General features: G+C 40.6%; 4 protein-coding genes across 7 annotated transcripts; 3 read left to right on the top strand and 1 right to left on the bottom strand.

Annotated features, from left to right (window-relative positions):
- Nucleotides 1-628: 628 nt before the first annotated feature.
- Nucleotides 629-1,152, top strand: LOC135430913 (tyrosine-protein kinase receptor Tie-1; the record flags this gene model as incomplete). The annotated part of the gene is made up of 2 exons (XM_064685743.1): nt 629-734; nt 802-1,152. Coding segments are annotated over 2 exons (457 nt in total), but the record flags the coding sequence as incomplete, so codon positions are not given.
- Fign (Fidgetin) lies at nt 1,142-4,159 on the bottom strand. 3 transcript variants are annotated; one of them, XM_064685738.1, is made up of 7 exons: nt 3,965-4,159; nt 3,523-3,904; nt 2,869-3,017; nt 2,674-2,810; nt 2,321-2,610; nt 1,850-2,269; nt 1,142-1,771 (listed from the first exon to the last, which is right to left on the bottom strand). In XM_064685738.1, the coding sequence occupies exons 1-7, from the start codon at nt 4,090-4,092 to the stop codon at nt 1,652-1,654; spliced, it is 1,626 nt and encodes a 541-aa protein (XP_064541808.1). In that variant the 5' UTR covers nt 4,093-4,159; the 3' UTR covers nt 1,142-1,651. The 3 variants fall into 3 exon arrangements, with proteins under 3 accessions (XP_064541808.1, XP_064541806.1, XP_064541809.1); XM_064685736.1 differs by having other exon boundaries at nt 2,869-3,020; nt 3,965-4,158; XM_064685739.1 differs by lacking the exons at nt 3,523-3,904; nt 3,965-4,159 and adding an exon at nt 3,073-3,124 and having other exon boundaries at nt 2,869-3,020.
- Nucleotides 3,349-8,598, top strand: LOC135430911 (facilitated trehalose transporter Tret1). Of its 2 annotated transcripts, none has more exons than XM_064685741.1 (7): nt 3,349-3,366; nt 4,934-5,049; nt 5,109-5,341; nt 5,908-6,582; nt 6,669-6,872; nt 8,136-8,201; nt 8,294-8,598. In XM_064685741.1, exons 2-7 carry the CDS (start codon nt 4,992-4,994, stop codon nt 8,513-8,515), a joined length of 1,458 nt encoding a protein of 485 aa, XP_064541811.1. In that variant the 5' UTR covers nt 3,349-3,366; nt 4,934-4,991; the 3' UTR covers nt 8,516-8,598. The 2 variants fall into 2 exon arrangements, with proteins under 2 accessions (XP_064541811.1, XP_064541810.1); XM_064685740.1 differs by lacking the exon at nt 3,349-3,366 and adding an exon at nt 4,412-4,575.
- A 2,271-nt stretch (nt 8,599-10,869) lies between these two features.
- On the top strand, nt 10,870-14,336 carry LOC135430903 (facilitated trehalose transporter Tret1). The gene is made up of 6 exons (XM_064685727.1): nt 10,870-11,084; nt 12,625-12,857; nt 12,919-13,049; nt 13,117-13,472; nt 13,543-14,024; nt 14,095-14,336. The coding sequence occupies exons 1-6, from the start codon at nt 11,015-11,017 to the stop codon at nt 14,239-14,241; spliced, it is 1,419 nt and encodes a 472-aa protein (XP_064541797.1). The 5' UTR covers nt 10,870-11,014; the 3' UTR covers nt 14,242-14,336.
- The last annotated feature ends 1,892 nt before the right edge of the window (nt 14,337-16,228 follow it).

The following is a 16,228-nucleotide window of genomic DNA, read 5'->3' as shown; positions in this document are numbered from 1 at the left end:
GTGGTTTCGAATGTACACGACAAATGAATTTTGGTTAAGCCAGCAATGTTTTAAGCGCATTATAAAATATTTTCAGTCGTAATACATAAATTGTGAATGCTTTATACCCTGTAACCACTAGAAATGGGGGGTTCTTGTATCTTGATTTACTACACAAATTAATTAATTAAACTATTGTGAGCGTTGCGTCCTCTGAAAATTCACGAGATTATATTAAGGGACGAGGATATTCATAGAGTTTCAAAGGAGTACAGAGTAAATCAAGGGCAACGTCATTATATCCACAATTGTTTACATTTATGAATATAATTAGTTTCGAAGTATCACATGAATATTTGAATAGCCGAATTTTGCGAAATGCTTAATTAAAAACGCTTTGTAAAGGACAAATTGATATGGTATGAAACGTAGGTTATTGTTTCAATGCTATTTGTTGACATAAATAATTAAAGCGGTAATCGCACTTAATTAACAGCTATTTATGTTAATATAAATAGGACATCAGACTAAACTGAGCTGATAATAGCTATAATATTTATATATGTATATACAACTTAAATTGATTTCCCTAATTAAATATTTGTTATATTGTCATATTCACAATACCTTTAAAAATCCTAATCCTCAGCGACCTGGCAGCGCGCAATGTACTAATCGACAACAATAAGACATTGAAAATATCAGATTTCGGTCTGTCTAGACATGGCATCTACACAAATACCAAAACACGCAAGGTGGGTCCTTCAAATGAAACGAAGTCAGAATTATAAGTTAATTTTTTATTATTTATTTAACATGCAGCTACCTTTGCGATGGCTTTCCATTGAAGCCATACGGGATAATGTCTACTCGAGCAAGAGCGACATTTGGGCCTACGGTGTGGTGCTCTGGGAGATTGGCACGCTCGGCGCATCGCCATATCCCACCATAAGCAACAGCGAGCTGATACCGTTTCTATTAGCGGGCAATCGTCTGGAGCGACCCGAGATTTGTACACCTCAGGTGTACACAATAATGCTGCAGTGTTGGCTGGAGGAGCCCGAAGAGCGGCCCACATTTGATGCACTTTACAAGGTATTAAGCCCGAAGACCACCTATGTGGACATTAACAGTCTGAGTGATGATTATGTGTTTCCACCGATTAAAGAGTAAATGTTGAAATGCAATTTAATTAGTACAATTGTTATTTAAGTTAAATCTAAATGTATTTTTAAAGACTAATTCCAACCTTTTGTTATGCTTTTATAAAGCATTGCTCGAGGCAGCTTGATCAAAAGCCCACTAGAACCTAGTCGAAATCTAAATGTTATTCAATTCTGCTGTATACGAATACAAAGTTTGATGTGCTGTGAGCTAAAAAACACAATATTGTTAATTAACATAAATGTTTGTAAACCCTGTTTAAGTAGCTCTTAATATGTCTGTAAATGACGGTCTATGTCATAGCATTCCACAATATGTTTATATATATCTGTATATATATATATATGACAACCTCGACATTAATTCACGTGATAAATCTAAGTAAATGTGAAGATAGCGAAATATAAGTACAAGCAGTGTATCACTCTACCTGTCAATATATAAGCGAAAATATCGCAACAAGGATTTCAATAAATGCGTCAGAAAAACTCTGCGTTGTTGTTCTTATTTAATGCTTAATTCCATAAATTTTATTCCACGCCACGTAACGCTCTACATCATCCGGTGAGACGCTTTTTGAGACATGTTGCAGTGCGCACATAAAGTCCGACATGGTTACGGCAGGCAGCTGTACAGGAATAAAAATTATCCAGAATTTTCCCCAAGCTAAACAACAAATTTTACATAATTTACTGTCATATTTTACCTGCTGTGCGTCAATTGCGTCTATCTCTGAGCTACTTAGAGCTCGCAGCGGCTGCATGGCCGCATAACGGCATAAGCTATCCATATCTGCGCCCGAATACCCTTCAGTTAACTCAGCTAGCCCTTGAACCTGTGCTTTATCAAGGTTATGATGCACTTGTTGTATAAGTTTCTCGATTATCTGTTGACGTGCTGGCGCCGCAGGTAGCGAAACGTAGATACGTCGCACAAACCGCCGACGGACGGCTTCGTCAAGCTCCTGGGGGCGGTTAGTAGCACCGATGATAACAATGTGATCATCTTCGTTCGTTGCAGCGCCATCTAATTGTATAAAAAACTCGTTTTTCAATCGCCTTGAGCTTTCATGCTCGTTATCCGAGCGCTGCGACAGCAATGAATCCACTTCATCCATAAATATAATCTACAAGAAAGTAAAGGTTAATATTGGTTATACCAATTAGGCCTAACCTACGGCTGGTTGATGCTCGGCGGCAACAGCAAATAGCGTCTTGACCAGTTTTTCACCTTCGCCCACCCACTTGGAGGTTAGCGAGGACGGATTAATGCTAAAGAACGTTGCCCTTGACTGAGAGGCAATGCACTTGGCTATTAGAGTTTTTCCAGTGCCAGGTGGGCCAAACAACAAAACACCGCGTGGTGGACGGCGCACGCCCTTGAACAAATCTGGACGCTGTAGGGGATGTATAATGGTTTCCATAAATGTTGATTTTGCATACTCCAGACCGGCTATATCCTCCCAAGCTGTAAGATGATGGAACAAAAGCCCTTAGACACATAAACGATTTCTTCTGTAACTGCACTCACCTATTGGCTTGTATTTATGCATGCTCTCTCTCATAATCTGTTCAACCATTAGGGGATCCAAATGTGCCAAAGAGGGTGGCACTGCCACGGCAGGCGTAGCCGGGGCATCCTGCTTCACAGGTACAGCAGCAACATTACTTGATTAACGAGTAAATATTAGCTTGATATGATTTTACCTGCACTGTTTATACTTACCCTTCATTTTGTCCAATCGGCTGCACAAATTTGGCACTTACACTTCGTCCCCGTCCACCCAGCGACTTTTTTCTGTAGTTCATGATATCACTGGGTGCGCCACCTGCACCACTGCCTAATCCAGTTCCAGCAGCAACATTTTGTTTGCTCTTCTGAAATGAACAAAAATTAACTGTTAGCTACGGTGTGCCGGAACTGAAATACTTTCTTAGACATATAATCTGAACTTAGCCACATGATATATCATCCAACTCTGATTAGATTTAGTCAATAAATTTGTTGACAAATTTGTGCTTACATATTTGAAGCAAGCCGAGGCTCATAAGTAGCCGACTTGCGAGAGAAACTGAAAGTGGCTCTCCCATGGGAGCTTTGCAACATAGTTAACATAGTTTTTTTATTTTTAACTGAAATTCGTTGGAACCTAAATATCGACTCGGCTCTTAAATTGGTTGAAAATACAAGTGGCTATAATACATTTTCGCCTGATTGGCCCATGTGAACTTTGCAACATAGTGAACATAGTTTTTTTTCAAAACTGGAATTCTTTGAAATCGAAATATCGACTCGGTTCTTAACGTTACCATTAGCCGTTTTGCGACAATATTATATTTTCTGCTGTCAGCACTTGGCTATAATGAGATGCATGGTTACCTTCATATCATGCAGCATTAATTGTTCACGTGCCGTCCGAAATCCATCAAAAGCTGGCGACGCTGCTGCTGCTGCTGTGGACACTGGCGTGCTGAGTGGTATCCTGTTGTTGTTACCCATGGGCCGTTGTATTTCGTTTGTTGTGATTTCATCACGTATGCAGCTTTCATATTTGCCCCGACATTGACGCTCGAACGCATTTCCAAGGGGTACGGACCATTCCATGGGCATTCCAGTAGGGGCATGTCGACGACGACTCTGGGCCAACAGCTCTTGACAGCCAGTTAAACATTCTTGCATGTACGCCTCCGTGCAACTGGCACTTTCGCGTTTATCTTGATGCTGTTTAAGCACATCAAAATGGTTGGCTTCATTTGAGTTGCTGTAAGATTAAAGGATTCTTTAATGCTGCTAAAACTGCGAGTTTTCCATTTCCAATAACCATGTAGCGTGTGCCAGTAACAATTTTTGTGCGCGCCATACATTTTGTTTGTCGCCAGCGCTGGCATCGCTGGCTAGCCATATTGCTTCATTGGCTGCATAGGCCGCAGTCCATGGTTGTGCGTTCATGATGTTTAAAATGAATTAATTTAAGAAACAACAAATTAAAATTTTCCCGGCCTGATCTTATGCTGCAAGTGGCGGCTGGTCGATAACTGTTCGATTAGCTGTGCAGCTCTGCTCACTGCTGCTGACAGTCATAGCAGCCAGCTTTTGTTGTGCTGCTTAACTATTATCGATAACAAACGATCAAGTTGAAGGCTTCATATATTTAAATTCAAAATTAAAGTTTAGTTTAAGCTTAATTTTTTAAAAGTGTAACGCAATATATAAACAAATATGTTACATAAGGTAGAGTGCATGTGAAATTTGGTGTACCTTAGTAAATAAATATGCATATGGTTTTTGCATACAATTGACTTTAATTGAAATTAATTGATGTTTAATTACCAAGTTTGCGTACTGCATTCAATTGAGTTGCGTGCCAGTGTTCAATAGTTGCCTGAATACCCCTCTCGGCGACACACATACACACGTATTTGGGTAGCCCAGGTAGGTTATCTGCTCTAGGTTAAATCAGATTTCTTCATCATCATGGCTAAACGTGTAGCCAGACACAGACGCATTTTATCGCGGCATCATTTGTGGACTCACGTTGTGCAAATATATACATATAATTGTATACAAAACTGCCACATCTAACAAGCTGGTCGCAGTTACGGCCCCGTTGACTGGTTTCAGGTTGGGTTCAAAACATGTTGCGCACAGCGTCAGATCGCCGTGCAAGTCTCTTATCGCACGCGGCACTAAGATAAAAAGTAGCTAGATATAAGATAAATCTGCCATAAAAGGCGCACCGCATGCATTGAAAGCCTCTCAGTTTACATGCACTTCCGCACGGTTTTAACAGCATCTGCACGCAAGACGGTTTAATTGGATTCCACGGAGCACCACAGGACGACTTCAAGATGTGCCTGCCCAAGCGCGTCAGCGGCGCCGCCATACAAAGCTTGGCGACAGCCATTGGTGGGTGAATTTGTCATAAGATGCCGCCAACATCTGCTAAAAAACTGAAACTCTTGCAGGTAATCTAATTTGCTTTAACTTCGGCCTCATGTTTGGCATCACACCGGCACATATGACTCTCTACGAGTCGGCGGCACAAACGCCCCTCAACACAGCCACAGATCCGGCGGGCACCGCCTGGTTAACTAGCTATCTCTTTCTGAGCGCCGCACTGGGCGCCGCATTTTCCGGCTGCCTGGCATTACGCATCGGTCCCAAGTCCGTGCTGCTCTGCTGTGGACTACTTCAGATTGTAAGTCATCCGGAGCTTAACAAATTTCCGGCGAATCCCATTTACCCTGCACTTGATCCCATCTAATGTATCACAGTCTCGATTAATTAGTGGCATTTATACTTGAAGACATTATTCGTACAGTTAAAGGCATTAACTAATTGTTTGTGTATATAAATGTTGTGTAAGGTTAAGCTGAAGACGACGAGATATAAAAGATATACATATATTCCCGACAAGCTTCATTTCGATACAGCCATAGATATCTGGCCGCGGGTGTGTCTGTCCGTCTGTCTGTTCTACAGAATTCCTACTGAGGGTCAATTCATAAAAGAGATAGTCTTGAATTTAAACATAACTTATATTTTAGTAGACTATTCACATGCTCTAAACATTTCATTAACTCCGACTCAAGAACTCTCAACTAAAGTATATATTTATTTGACGGACCTGCCTAGCTAATAATTTTTGCATTATTCGGAAGTTTCTTATAGATAGAATGTCGAGCTCATATTTACCAAGTTTCACATCCAAAACTCCTTAAAACGTCCATTTCCTTTTACCATTAATTTGTTATCTGCTTTTAGTTCGGTTGGTTCTCCATACACTTTGGCTTCGACATTGTGCACATCTATGCCTCGCGCATATTTGGAGGCGTGGCAGCTGGGGCGGCATTCGTAGTGCTGCCCATTTTTATCAATGAAATAGCCGAGAGTCGGGAGAAGGCCGCCCGTTTGACCTTTACCATTGAACTGTGGCGCACATTGGGCATACTATTGGGCTTTGTGCTGGGCTTTTATGTATCCTACGATTATGTGAATATTGTGGGCTGCATTTTGTCGTGTTCCTTCTCGATGTTGTTCCCCTTCGCGCAGGAAAGCCCGCATTACTATTTGCACAAGGGCGATTTGGCCAGCTTGGAGAAGTCGCTGCGCTGGTACCGCGGCATACGTGACCTTGATGACCGCGACCAGCCGGAGTATCTGAACGAGCTGGCCGAGTTCAAGGCGGAAATGAAGGGTCAGGGCAAGGGCATTGGCTCTGCGCCCTTTTGGCACAGCTATGTGGTGCGTTTGATCTGTGTTAGCTTTCTGCTAACGATTTGCGGCAAGCTGAGCGGCGTCTTTGTGGAGCTCAATTATGCCGCCGATTTCCTGGGCCGCACCGGCTACTCCACGGAGCTGAACTATGTGCTGCTCGCCGCGGCGCAGTGCGTCGGCGCCCTTTTCGCCCGCCTCATCGGTCCGCAGCTGCCGCGCAAGGTAAGCCGGCAGACATTTTCCCAGCCAATTTTCATTTCGTTTGCCTCAGCGCCTAACACAATTATTCGATATGTCTCTCATTGCAGCTGCTGCTTTGCCTCTCCTCGCTGCTCGCCGCCGTTCCAGTCATCACTTTGGCCCTGTTCAAGCAATTTGGCTACAGCTGGTCTCTGGGCATCTGGTGTGAGCGTTATCTGCCCATCGCTCTGCTCGCCGCTCAGCTCTTCTTCGTCAGCTTTGGCCTCTATCCCCTGGCCGCTGTCGTCAGCAGCGAAGTGCTGCCCACAAAGGTAAGGAACACATTGATAACATTTAATACCATCTCCAGGTAGATTTCGTAAGATGTATTCATCGCGAATGTCCCTGCGCGAAAATGGGGCTAGAAATCCCTAAAAATACTGATTGACTGGCTGATTGATTGATTGACTAACTGACGGTTTACTGATCCATGTAAAGCATAAATGTTAAAATAACAATTTTCCCTGCATCTTCCCTTTGTGACGTAGTTGCTCACTAAGAAGAGATTTAGGAAAGGGCTCCGCAAAGATTGAAAATTGATGGAAAACAGCTTCTATTTAATATTCTGGCTTTGCAGCCGATTGGCCCAACTCTTTCCGTTCACTAGCTATCATAGAATGCAGCACTTTATTAAACTAAAAATCATAGTTTGAATCATTCCTGAATCACAAAGTGAGTAGGAGCATGTCCGTGTGTCTACTGAAGCTATAGTCCTTAAATATACATATTATTATAAAAACATATATTTTATAACAATATAAATATATATACATATATTTTACAGTCATAAATCACGATTAATATGGAACCACTTTAAAATTCACGCCTAATTCTACACCCAAACCCATCAAATAATACCCTATATTGTCCAGCTTACAGTCTTAAAGTCACTGTCTTGGGCTTACAGTTTTGGAGTCACCAACTCAATTTTTTAAAAAGCTACTCTCTTAAATATTTTCACAAGTGTGTACACTGCGAGCAGAGTATTGCGCTGTCGCAATGTTCCTGATTGTTATGTTTTTGGATATTGTTGTGCATTCCGTGTAAAGCAAATTCCTCTGTGGTCCGCAATGCTAATGCCAATGCCAGCTAAAGGTTGAATTTCCCTGGTAGTCAGTTGTGATGTCTGTTTGCGTAAACATGGCGGGTGAAATGCAACTGGCGAAAATTGCACTTGACTGTAAACAAATGTGTAGCATACTCTTCAGCGCAAGGTTAAACACATGCATATCAACAATGGCATTTCGTTGTAAGCCATATTGAAAACAATTCATGTAATTGTTATGCAATTATGCGAAACAATATTTCGATTAAACAATTTGTGAACAACAGAAGTTCAGGCGGCATGGCTAGATACGGCTCGTCTGTAGATTTATGCAATTCAGGGAATCCTGCAGTCGAGCAGACTGCATGAGACTATTATTTACTTGCCTAACTAAATGAAAAGATAAATATTAAATGGGGCTAATGAAAAGATAAAATATTTTTACGATAAATTGAATTTTGAATAAATAAAATTGATTGTTTGTTGGCAGCTACATGACCTGCTCTATTCGTTGGCCTCGGGCGTCTCCTGGCTGCTGCTCTTCGGCATGATTGAGGTGAGTAATGAAAAGGAGGCCAGGAACAAGGCTATTAGGATTTAAGAAATTAAAGCTAAATCTTATATATGCACGCATCCTTTTTTGGACAGGCTTTCAATGCGGTCAAGACAACACTGGGTCCCGGTCTGGTGCTGTATCTGTGGGTCTTTGCAGGCGCTTCGATATTTGTGGGCCTCATTTCGCTGCCCTTGCTGCCGGAGACACGCAACCGTCGTCCGTCGGCCGTGCAACGTGAAATGGGCTATGTGAGGCAGGAGGGCGTTGCCAAGGTGGCCAGCGCAATTAATGGCCACATCTCGACGCACATCTGAACAATCAAAGCCAACTGCAATTAGTGTGTAAGCTTTCGGTACATAATATAAGTAAAGCACAAATTAATTTAAATGAGCTAAAAGACCGTAGCATGTTATTTAATTTGCAGCATATTAATTAAATCATGTTAAGTGCCGTACCAATTATTGGCCTATCTACATGACAACTGGCGCGATTCGCTCTGATGAAATTCACATACAATGCGGAACAACAGGCCAACGATAAGCCTATGATCTTAGCTTATCTAATCTTGCCTCAGATTTGTTATTACTATGAATTTGCCAGGCAAATGTGCAGAACTCTTTGCGATGCCAGCTGCAAATAGCTTTAAATAAAAATACCTACGAATATAATTTCTTCGTTTCCCTCTAAGCAGTCGATCTAAATACAAAACAGCTTCATTTAAATTGATCTACGCCCAATCAATTGCATCAATTTACAATCATTTAGATAGTTCGGGCACTTAAGTGATCGGGAAGCGTAAACATGCATCTTAAACATTCAGAAAAGTGAGACGGAACATGGTATTTATATAAAATACAAGGTGCTCTAAAGGTGTTTCAAATGGATTCTTTTCATTAGTATTATTATTGTTATGTTTATGATTGTTTTTATTATTAGTTCTATCATTATTGCTTTTATTATTATTATTTTTGTTATTATTAATATTATTATTTTTTTTTTTATTATTATAATTATTATGATTATTTTAATTATTTTGATTATTACTTCATTATTGATATTATTTTCACTATCATTATTCAAATGTTTGTTTTAATTACTATTTTTATTCATATTATTTTGTTATTATTATCATTATTATTTTTATTGTTATTAGTATTTTTATTTTTCTTATTATTATTAGTATTATTTTTGTTATTTTTATTATTATTATTCGATTTTTTTATTGCCTCTTATGTCTAGTATTATATATGACTACTTTTATATTATTATATTATTTTTAATCGTAAAATTTTGATTAATATTTTAAAAATGATAATTAAACTACTTTTATTATAACTCTTATAAATGCCATCATCATCTATTATGATCTTGGGGAAATTTATAACAACGTCTGCCTTGTTATTTTTAATGCAGAACCTTAATCCTAAGTTTATTTAACAGCTCAGTTACCCAAAAATAATAATAAATATTGTATATTTAACAGTTCAGTTACCCAAAAGTTAAAATAAATAATGTTTATTGAGATTTATGAATGCATTCAAGATAACCTGAATTTCCATTTTCTACTAACCAAAATTTGCTCAAGAGTAAGAATTAAACAAAAACGTTTCCATTTGACACACTCTAGAGAGCGTGACTGTCTACAAATTGGATTAAATCTGCAACAAGAAACACTTTCTCTGGTCCCCCCGCACATGGCAAACAGACAGGGTAAACAATGTGAAAATGTAGAGCCTCGCCCACTAATCCAAATTTACGCGGCCAATTGTAAAAATCGTCAAAGATATGTGTTAGTCATAATTGTACTGACGTTTGCGCCTATCTTTTGCAAATACACGTATTTGAATAAAATTTAGAATGGGTCTGTTTAATCTTTGGGCTACTGATATGAGAGCGCCATGAAAACGTGATTGATGCGCACCAAGTGCCCGACACCCGGCCCGGCCCGGCACGGCTCGGCACCAAGCTGCCATCCCCTCCCCTCCCCCTCCAAATGGTGCCATAACAATGACGCGCCTCTATTGGATTTGCGATTTCGAACACATATCAGAACAGGAAAACTCGTAAATGTTATAAGAGAGAATAAAGTGAAAAACAATCCATCGGAATATTAAATGCCCTATTTGCCTGATTGTAACTTTTTAAATGCCCTATTTTACGTATTGGAACATTTTAATTAAAAATTATAAATATATTTCCTATTCTCTGAAGTAAGTATTCTTTTATACTTCTGGTCTCTTTAAATATAATATAGAAATGCAAACTGACCCATATTGATTGTACGTATGTCATGCGACAAGGTCGGGTAAAAATGGCCCTATGGAACAGACACGTGTGACACTTTCAATGACAACGATGATTGGAGCACATTTAGTAAGGGTAGAAAATAAATAAAATAGACAGTGCAACAATAATCACAGTAGTCGCCACTAAAACAAAACAATGCGCATCGACAGTCTCGACAGAGGCAATTAGAATATTTGCTGCTCTTCTTGTTGTTGTAGCTGCTGTCATAGATTTACTTAGCTCTCGATGCAGAGAGAGAGAGAGAGCATAATTACAGGGAGATAACAATAATCCGCTCTGTATCTGTGCTGGCTTTATAATCTGTACTCGGTTTTTGTGCGATTTTAATAGCATATATAAAAGTTATCATGCAGTAACTACGCTTGGTTAGTTCGCCACGAGCATTGGCCCAGGCACTCAGGCAGCAGGAGCGAATCCTTCCCTCAACCCACACCAGAACAGAAAAGGATAATGACAGGCGCCCATTGAGCCGGCAAATTCAATCGTAAATTTAATCGACAGATAAAATGGATAAAGTTAAGAGCACAATGGATTCGAAAGGCGATGTAAGATTTCAATATCTGGCTGCAATATTCGGTTAGTAAACTGTGTCTGCAATTCGAATTAAGCCAATTGATATAACCAAACAGTGCATTAAATATATATGCATGTGTGTGTGTGTGTGTGTGTTGCCTGGATTTTCCGTGTCGTTAAAAGGCACTCAATCGCGAATTTAACACCCAGCCAATTATACAATGCATGCAAATTTTTTTTAAAATGTAAAAAAAAACCTTTTAAAAATATAAAAGTGACTTAATAATTCGTGACCAATTTTTTTTCAATTGAAACACATTGCAAATAAATCAATTTTATTAAAATAAAGTAAAAATTGTTCGCTGGTAAAATAATGTGCAAATGTGCTTTTTACAGCCGGAAAGCGACAAATCCCAGCATAAGCTGCGTATAATGTGGATAAATGTTTTCGTGCATTAAATTTGGGGCTTAAATAAATTGTAAATCTAGGATATTCCAGTTCGCGATTCATTCAAATTGATAGAACCGCAAAGTCAACGGTATATCCATGCATATTAAATTGTTTGCCCTGACTGATTGAGTGATTGACTGACTGACGGACTGGCGATTCGGGAAGCTGAAGGAAGCTCTTCGCTGCAAGTACCTTTTGTGTGGGATGAGTGGAAAATTTGTGGAAATCAGTATTTGCGTAAAATCCACTCTACTGTGTACAATTGGAGATTTTCAATTATAAAAAGGGTCGCAAAGTCTGCTAATCGTGTTATTATTTCGTACGTAGAACGGATAACAACTTTTACTTATGATGGCACTGGACTAAGCATATTGAAACCGAAGTTCGTAAAATTTTCATTTGATATTACCAAAGACAAATAGCTTGTTGACTTCTATTAAATTAAGTATGAAGGTCAATGTTAGTCAAAGCCAACAAGCAACAAGCTATAAATCGCTTGAGGCTTAAACTCGTTTCGAATTTTAACGCATTTAGCGACAAGAAGGCAAATCGAGCTAACCAAAGACCACTTTGTTGGGCATTAATACACTAAGCCATAGGAACTAATAATTAACAAGCAAGAGGTTCTAGGGGATACCCTGAACCCTCTTCTTCCAACAGGCGATAGTTACAAAATGAAAGATACTTGATATATACATACTATTCTAGAAGCTACATGTCAAGTTTGGTAACTCTAGCTCATATTATTTGGCGAAATTGCCCAAAAAACAGGATTTCGATATCGATTTTTATCGATTACTTGGAAACGGGGCAAGTTATCGAATATCGGAAACAAACTCGATCTGCGCGGGGACTAGGAGGACCTACAGCTAAAATTGCAAGTCCCTAGATCTTATAGGTTCTGAGATCCTTCATACATAAGGACAGACGGACAGACGGACGGACATGGCTAGATCGACTCGGCTATTGATGCTGATCAAGATTGATGCTGGGGTCGGAGATGCTTCCTTCTGCCTGTTACATACATTTGCACAAATACATTATACCCTTTTTACCCATTTTTAATGGGTTCAGGGTAAAAAAATATAAATACTAAAAAATAATAATATTCAATAACTCTTTCTTAACTCTTCTTCTTTACTCACATTGCAGTAAACATCGTATCCGTATCCTTTGGCGCCTATTGCGGCTGGCCTTCATCTAGTTTTCTGGAACTGAGCAGCGATGCGAGTCCGCTGGAGACGGGTCCCCTCAGCAAGCAGGATCAGGGCAATGTGGCATCGGTGCTCTGTCTTGGCGGAGTTGTGGGCAATGTGTTCTTCCTGTGGCTGGCCGAGAAAATTGGCCGAAGGCAATCGATGCTCTGGGTGGCGCTGCCCTCGCTGGTAAGTGAGCTTGGAGCTTGGCCAAAATGAGAATTATCTTAGCAGAGAGTACTTCCTGCAGCTGGGCTGGATTGGCATACCCTATGCACGCAACCCGACGCATCTGATAGCGGCGCGATTTCTGGGCGGCATGGCCGGCGGCGGCTGCTTTGGCGTGATACCCGTTTACACGGCAGAGTTGGCCGAGGACAGGTGAGCGGATGACACCTACCCCAGCTACACCTGCTTTAACTTATGCTTCCTTTTCTGCCTCACACAGCGTACGCGGCATATTGGGCACGCTGCTGGTGCTCTCCTGCAATGTGGGCGTGGTCACGGCCTTTGTGCTGGGCTATTATTTCAACTATGCGACCGTAGCGTGGATAGTGTCCGTGCTGTCGATAGTGTTTCTGGTTTGCTTCTGGTTCATGCCCGAGACGCCGCAACATTTGGCGCAGCAGCACAAGCTGCAGGAGGCGGAGCATGCCTTGCGCTATTACCGCAACATACGTGCCCGCCCCTCCAAGGAGCTGAGCGACCAGCTGCAGCTGGAGCTGCACAAGCTGCGCGCGCCCGAAAAGGCCGACGAGGCCGGCGACGATATCGATGACAGTGCTGTCACCTGGGCGGACTTTGGTAAGCCAAATGCAAATCCTGTAAAATTAATCAGCTCCCATCTAAATCCAGCCTCATTTGCCAACCACAGCGGATCGTAGGGCGCGCAAGGCGTGCTTCATTGGACTGGGCCTGCTGGCGGCCAATCAGGGCTGCGGCTGCTTTGCCATGCTCAACTACACGGCACTGATATTCGAGAAGTCCGGCTCCAGTCTGTCGCCCACCGTCTCCGCGATAATCGTCGGCTTCATACAGCTGGTGGGCTCCTATGTGGCCACGTTGCTGGTGGAGCGTGCGGGCCGCAAGCTGCTGCTGCTCGTCTCCGCGGTGGGCATTTGCCTCAGCCAGGTGGTCATGGCCAGCCACAGCTACCTGAAGGTGCTGGGCTATGACACGGCGGGCTTCGATTGGGTGCCCATTGCTGCCTTCTCCTTTATGCTGTTCATCGCCTCGTGGGGCCTGTTGACGCTGCCGTTTCTGGTCATATCCGAGATAATGCCGCCAAAGATACGCAGCATGGCCAGCATGCTGCTCATGTCCATACTCTGGCTGCTCTCCATGCTAACCATTAAGGTGAGCCCCAATCATTGGCCAACAGTTGCCTGACACTAACTCTAACCTCCTGTCTATTTGACACACTCAGCTCATACCACTGCTGACCGCTGCGTGGGGCATGCATGGCACTGTGCTGCTCTTCGCCGGCTGCTCCCTGGCCGGAGCGCTTTTTATTGCCATCTTTCTGCCCGAGACGAGGGGCAAGACTATTGAAACCATTTTGGCCAGCTTATAGTCATTAAGCTAAGCTTAGCAACAGCTGTTAATTGTTTTCTTTTTGTTTTTAATTTAATTTTTGTTTTTATTACAATACGGCGGGTATTACCCAAATTTTTCAGGACTTTCATTCATTCCGCGAGCGTTAGAAATTGAACATAATTTATGTTTATCGCTCACAAATTGAAACCTAACCCATACATATGGATTAACCGAAGTACATGCTTTGGCTTCCACTTTCCTCCCAGGAGTGGAGGGTCACCTCTCTTTAAGTCTTAATAAAGATCCTTGGAAATGAGAAGGCCCGAAAAGGTCAAACAGCCAACGCCCTTTTTTACCTTTCCAAATCACGAAAATGAATTTAATCCTAATCGGATCGTAAGCAAAAATGTTTCAAGCAACCGCTTTCCGCGCATTTTCCACATATGTAGGTGGACCTGCACTTAAGATTTCAGCATTGATCAGCAATCAGTCAGCTAGTCAGCCAGTCAGGACAAGCAGTTTTATAAATTAATATAGAGCTTAACTGTTATAGACATTTTTTATGCAAACAACATCATGTATACATTTCCAGACAAGTTGCGTCTTTGTCATAAATCTAGTCAGCCGTAACACACTTAATTCCCCTTGAACTTGCCCTCACCTACACACATACGCACGTCCCCTGTGAGCGTCCTATAAAAGACTTCTTTGATTAGATTAAAGAGTTCTCTCTACAGATAAGCGCATATTTACGACCTGAGCACAGCTTCAATCGTGCAGCGGAATGCAGGTGCATTAAAGATGAGCGATATTGTATTTTTGTTTTTACTTTTATAAATATAAATGACAAATATCACTAACTAAAGATGACCCACATTAATTAACTTTCTGCTATATAAATTATCTTTTTGTTAATATTAACTGACTGTGATTATATAAATCAGGTCTTTGAGGGATTATTTTTGACTGCGCCTGTAAATATCTGACTATATTTGTTATTATTGGATTACATGCATATATACATACTTATCCACATGCATGGAGACTAACATGCATACATACATGCGTACATAATTACATACATACGTACATACATACATGCGTACATACATACACACATGCGTTCATGAATACATACATGCATACATGCAAACATGCATACATGCAAACATGCATACATGCATGCATGCATACATGCAAACATGCAGGTATAAATACATACATACTTGCGACAAATTAAGGCTTGTGAATATAACACTTTTTATAAATATATCACTTTTAATAAATATTACAGTTGTAAATGAAACTTAAAAACCTGCAACCCTTACTTGAATTTATGAGAATCGCATAGAGGGCAATATTCATAAATCTTTTTTTAACTATGATCGTTTACAAACTGAAAAGAGTTAATGGGATTTTTTACCACTCTCCGTTTGATTCGAGCGAATATTTAAATTATTTGTAGACCCGTTAACAAAGGCAAAGAAATAAAGCTTTTTATAAAATCTCTACTTTATGACTAAGTATCTTGACTCAGATTAATTAAAAGCCCCATCTATTAGATGGGTTTTTGCTTTGGCTAGTTTGAAAAAGTCACCATCAGGTAGTACTAACATGCAAATTAGATATTAGAGTCTACTTATAGGAGAACACAGAATTGCGATCACAAGTGCTTTCTACAACTGTGTAGTATCAAATGGTAGCTATACGCAGACATAGCTAAGGTTATGGGCTTATGACATATTCTAGAACGATTACGGCTCACAAATAACCTGACATTCCCTAATACCATTTGACCTTTAAAATAATTTCGCAATTTAAATAGTTAATAGTTTGTTTGGCTTATGAAATTCCAAACAAACTCAACAAATATTTGGCTATAAAGTCTTATTGCTAGTCTGTTGTCTGGCGTGAGTGTTATTTATTTAGGTATTACCCATCTGGATCAGTGTTTTATTTGGCACATTTGTAGAAAACAATTTCAACGACGGCCGAAACATGCTATCAGCTTTTTTTTAATTAGA

The sequence above is a fragment of the Drosophila montana genome, unplaced genomic scaffold (genome assembly GCF_035044405.1).
Source record: "Drosophila montana isolate Dmon_TW-CO22-7 unplaced genomic scaffold, ASM3504440v1 contig_309_1, whole genome shotgun sequence".
In the NCBI taxonomy this organism is placed as follows: Eukaryota; Metazoa; Arthropoda; class Insecta; order Diptera; family Drosophilidae; genus Drosophila; species Drosophila montana.
The sequence above is the reverse complement of the archived record's forward strand: the minus strand, read 5'-3'. Positions and strand labels throughout refer to the sequence as shown.

Bases quoted from the DNA above. Each gene is read 5' to 3' on its own strand.
- Fign (XM_064685736.1), bottom strand. From the start codon at position 4,092: ATGAACGCACAACCATGGACTGCGGCCTATGCAGCCAATGAAGCAATA. The intron at 3,021-3,522 runs GTAACCATGCAT...TGTTCATTTCAG, and splicing joins TAATGCTGCATGATATGAAG to AAGAGCAAACAAAATGTTGC. The intron at 2,270-2,320 runs GTAGGTTAGGCC...ACTTTCTTGTAG, and splicing joins CCGCCGAGCATCAACCAGCC to ATTATATTTATGGATGAAGT.
- LOC135430903 (XM_064685727.1), top strand. From the start codon at position 11,015: ATGGATAAAGTTAAGAGCACAATGGATTCGAAAGGCGATGTAAGATTT. The intron at 13,473-13,542 runs GTAAGCCAAATG...TGCCAACCACAG, and splicing joins TGTCACCTGGGCGGACTTTG to CGGATCGTAGGGCGCGCAAG. The intron at 14,025-14,094 runs GTGAGCCCCAAT...TGACACACTCAG, and splicing joins TCTCCATGCTAACCATTAAG to CTCATACCACTGCTGACCGC.
- LOC135430911 (XM_064685741.1), top strand. From the start codon at position 4,992: ATGTGCCTGCCCAAGCGCGTCAGCGGCGCCGCCATACAAAGCTTGGCG. The intron at 6,873-8,135 runs GTAAGGAACACA...GTTTGTTGGCAG, and splicing joins GCGAAGTGCTGCCCACAAAG to CTACATGACCTGCTCTATTC. The intron at 8,202-8,293 runs GTGAGTAATGAA...TTTTTTGGACAG, and splicing joins TGCTCTTCGGCATGATTGAG to GCTTTCAATGCGGTCAAGAC.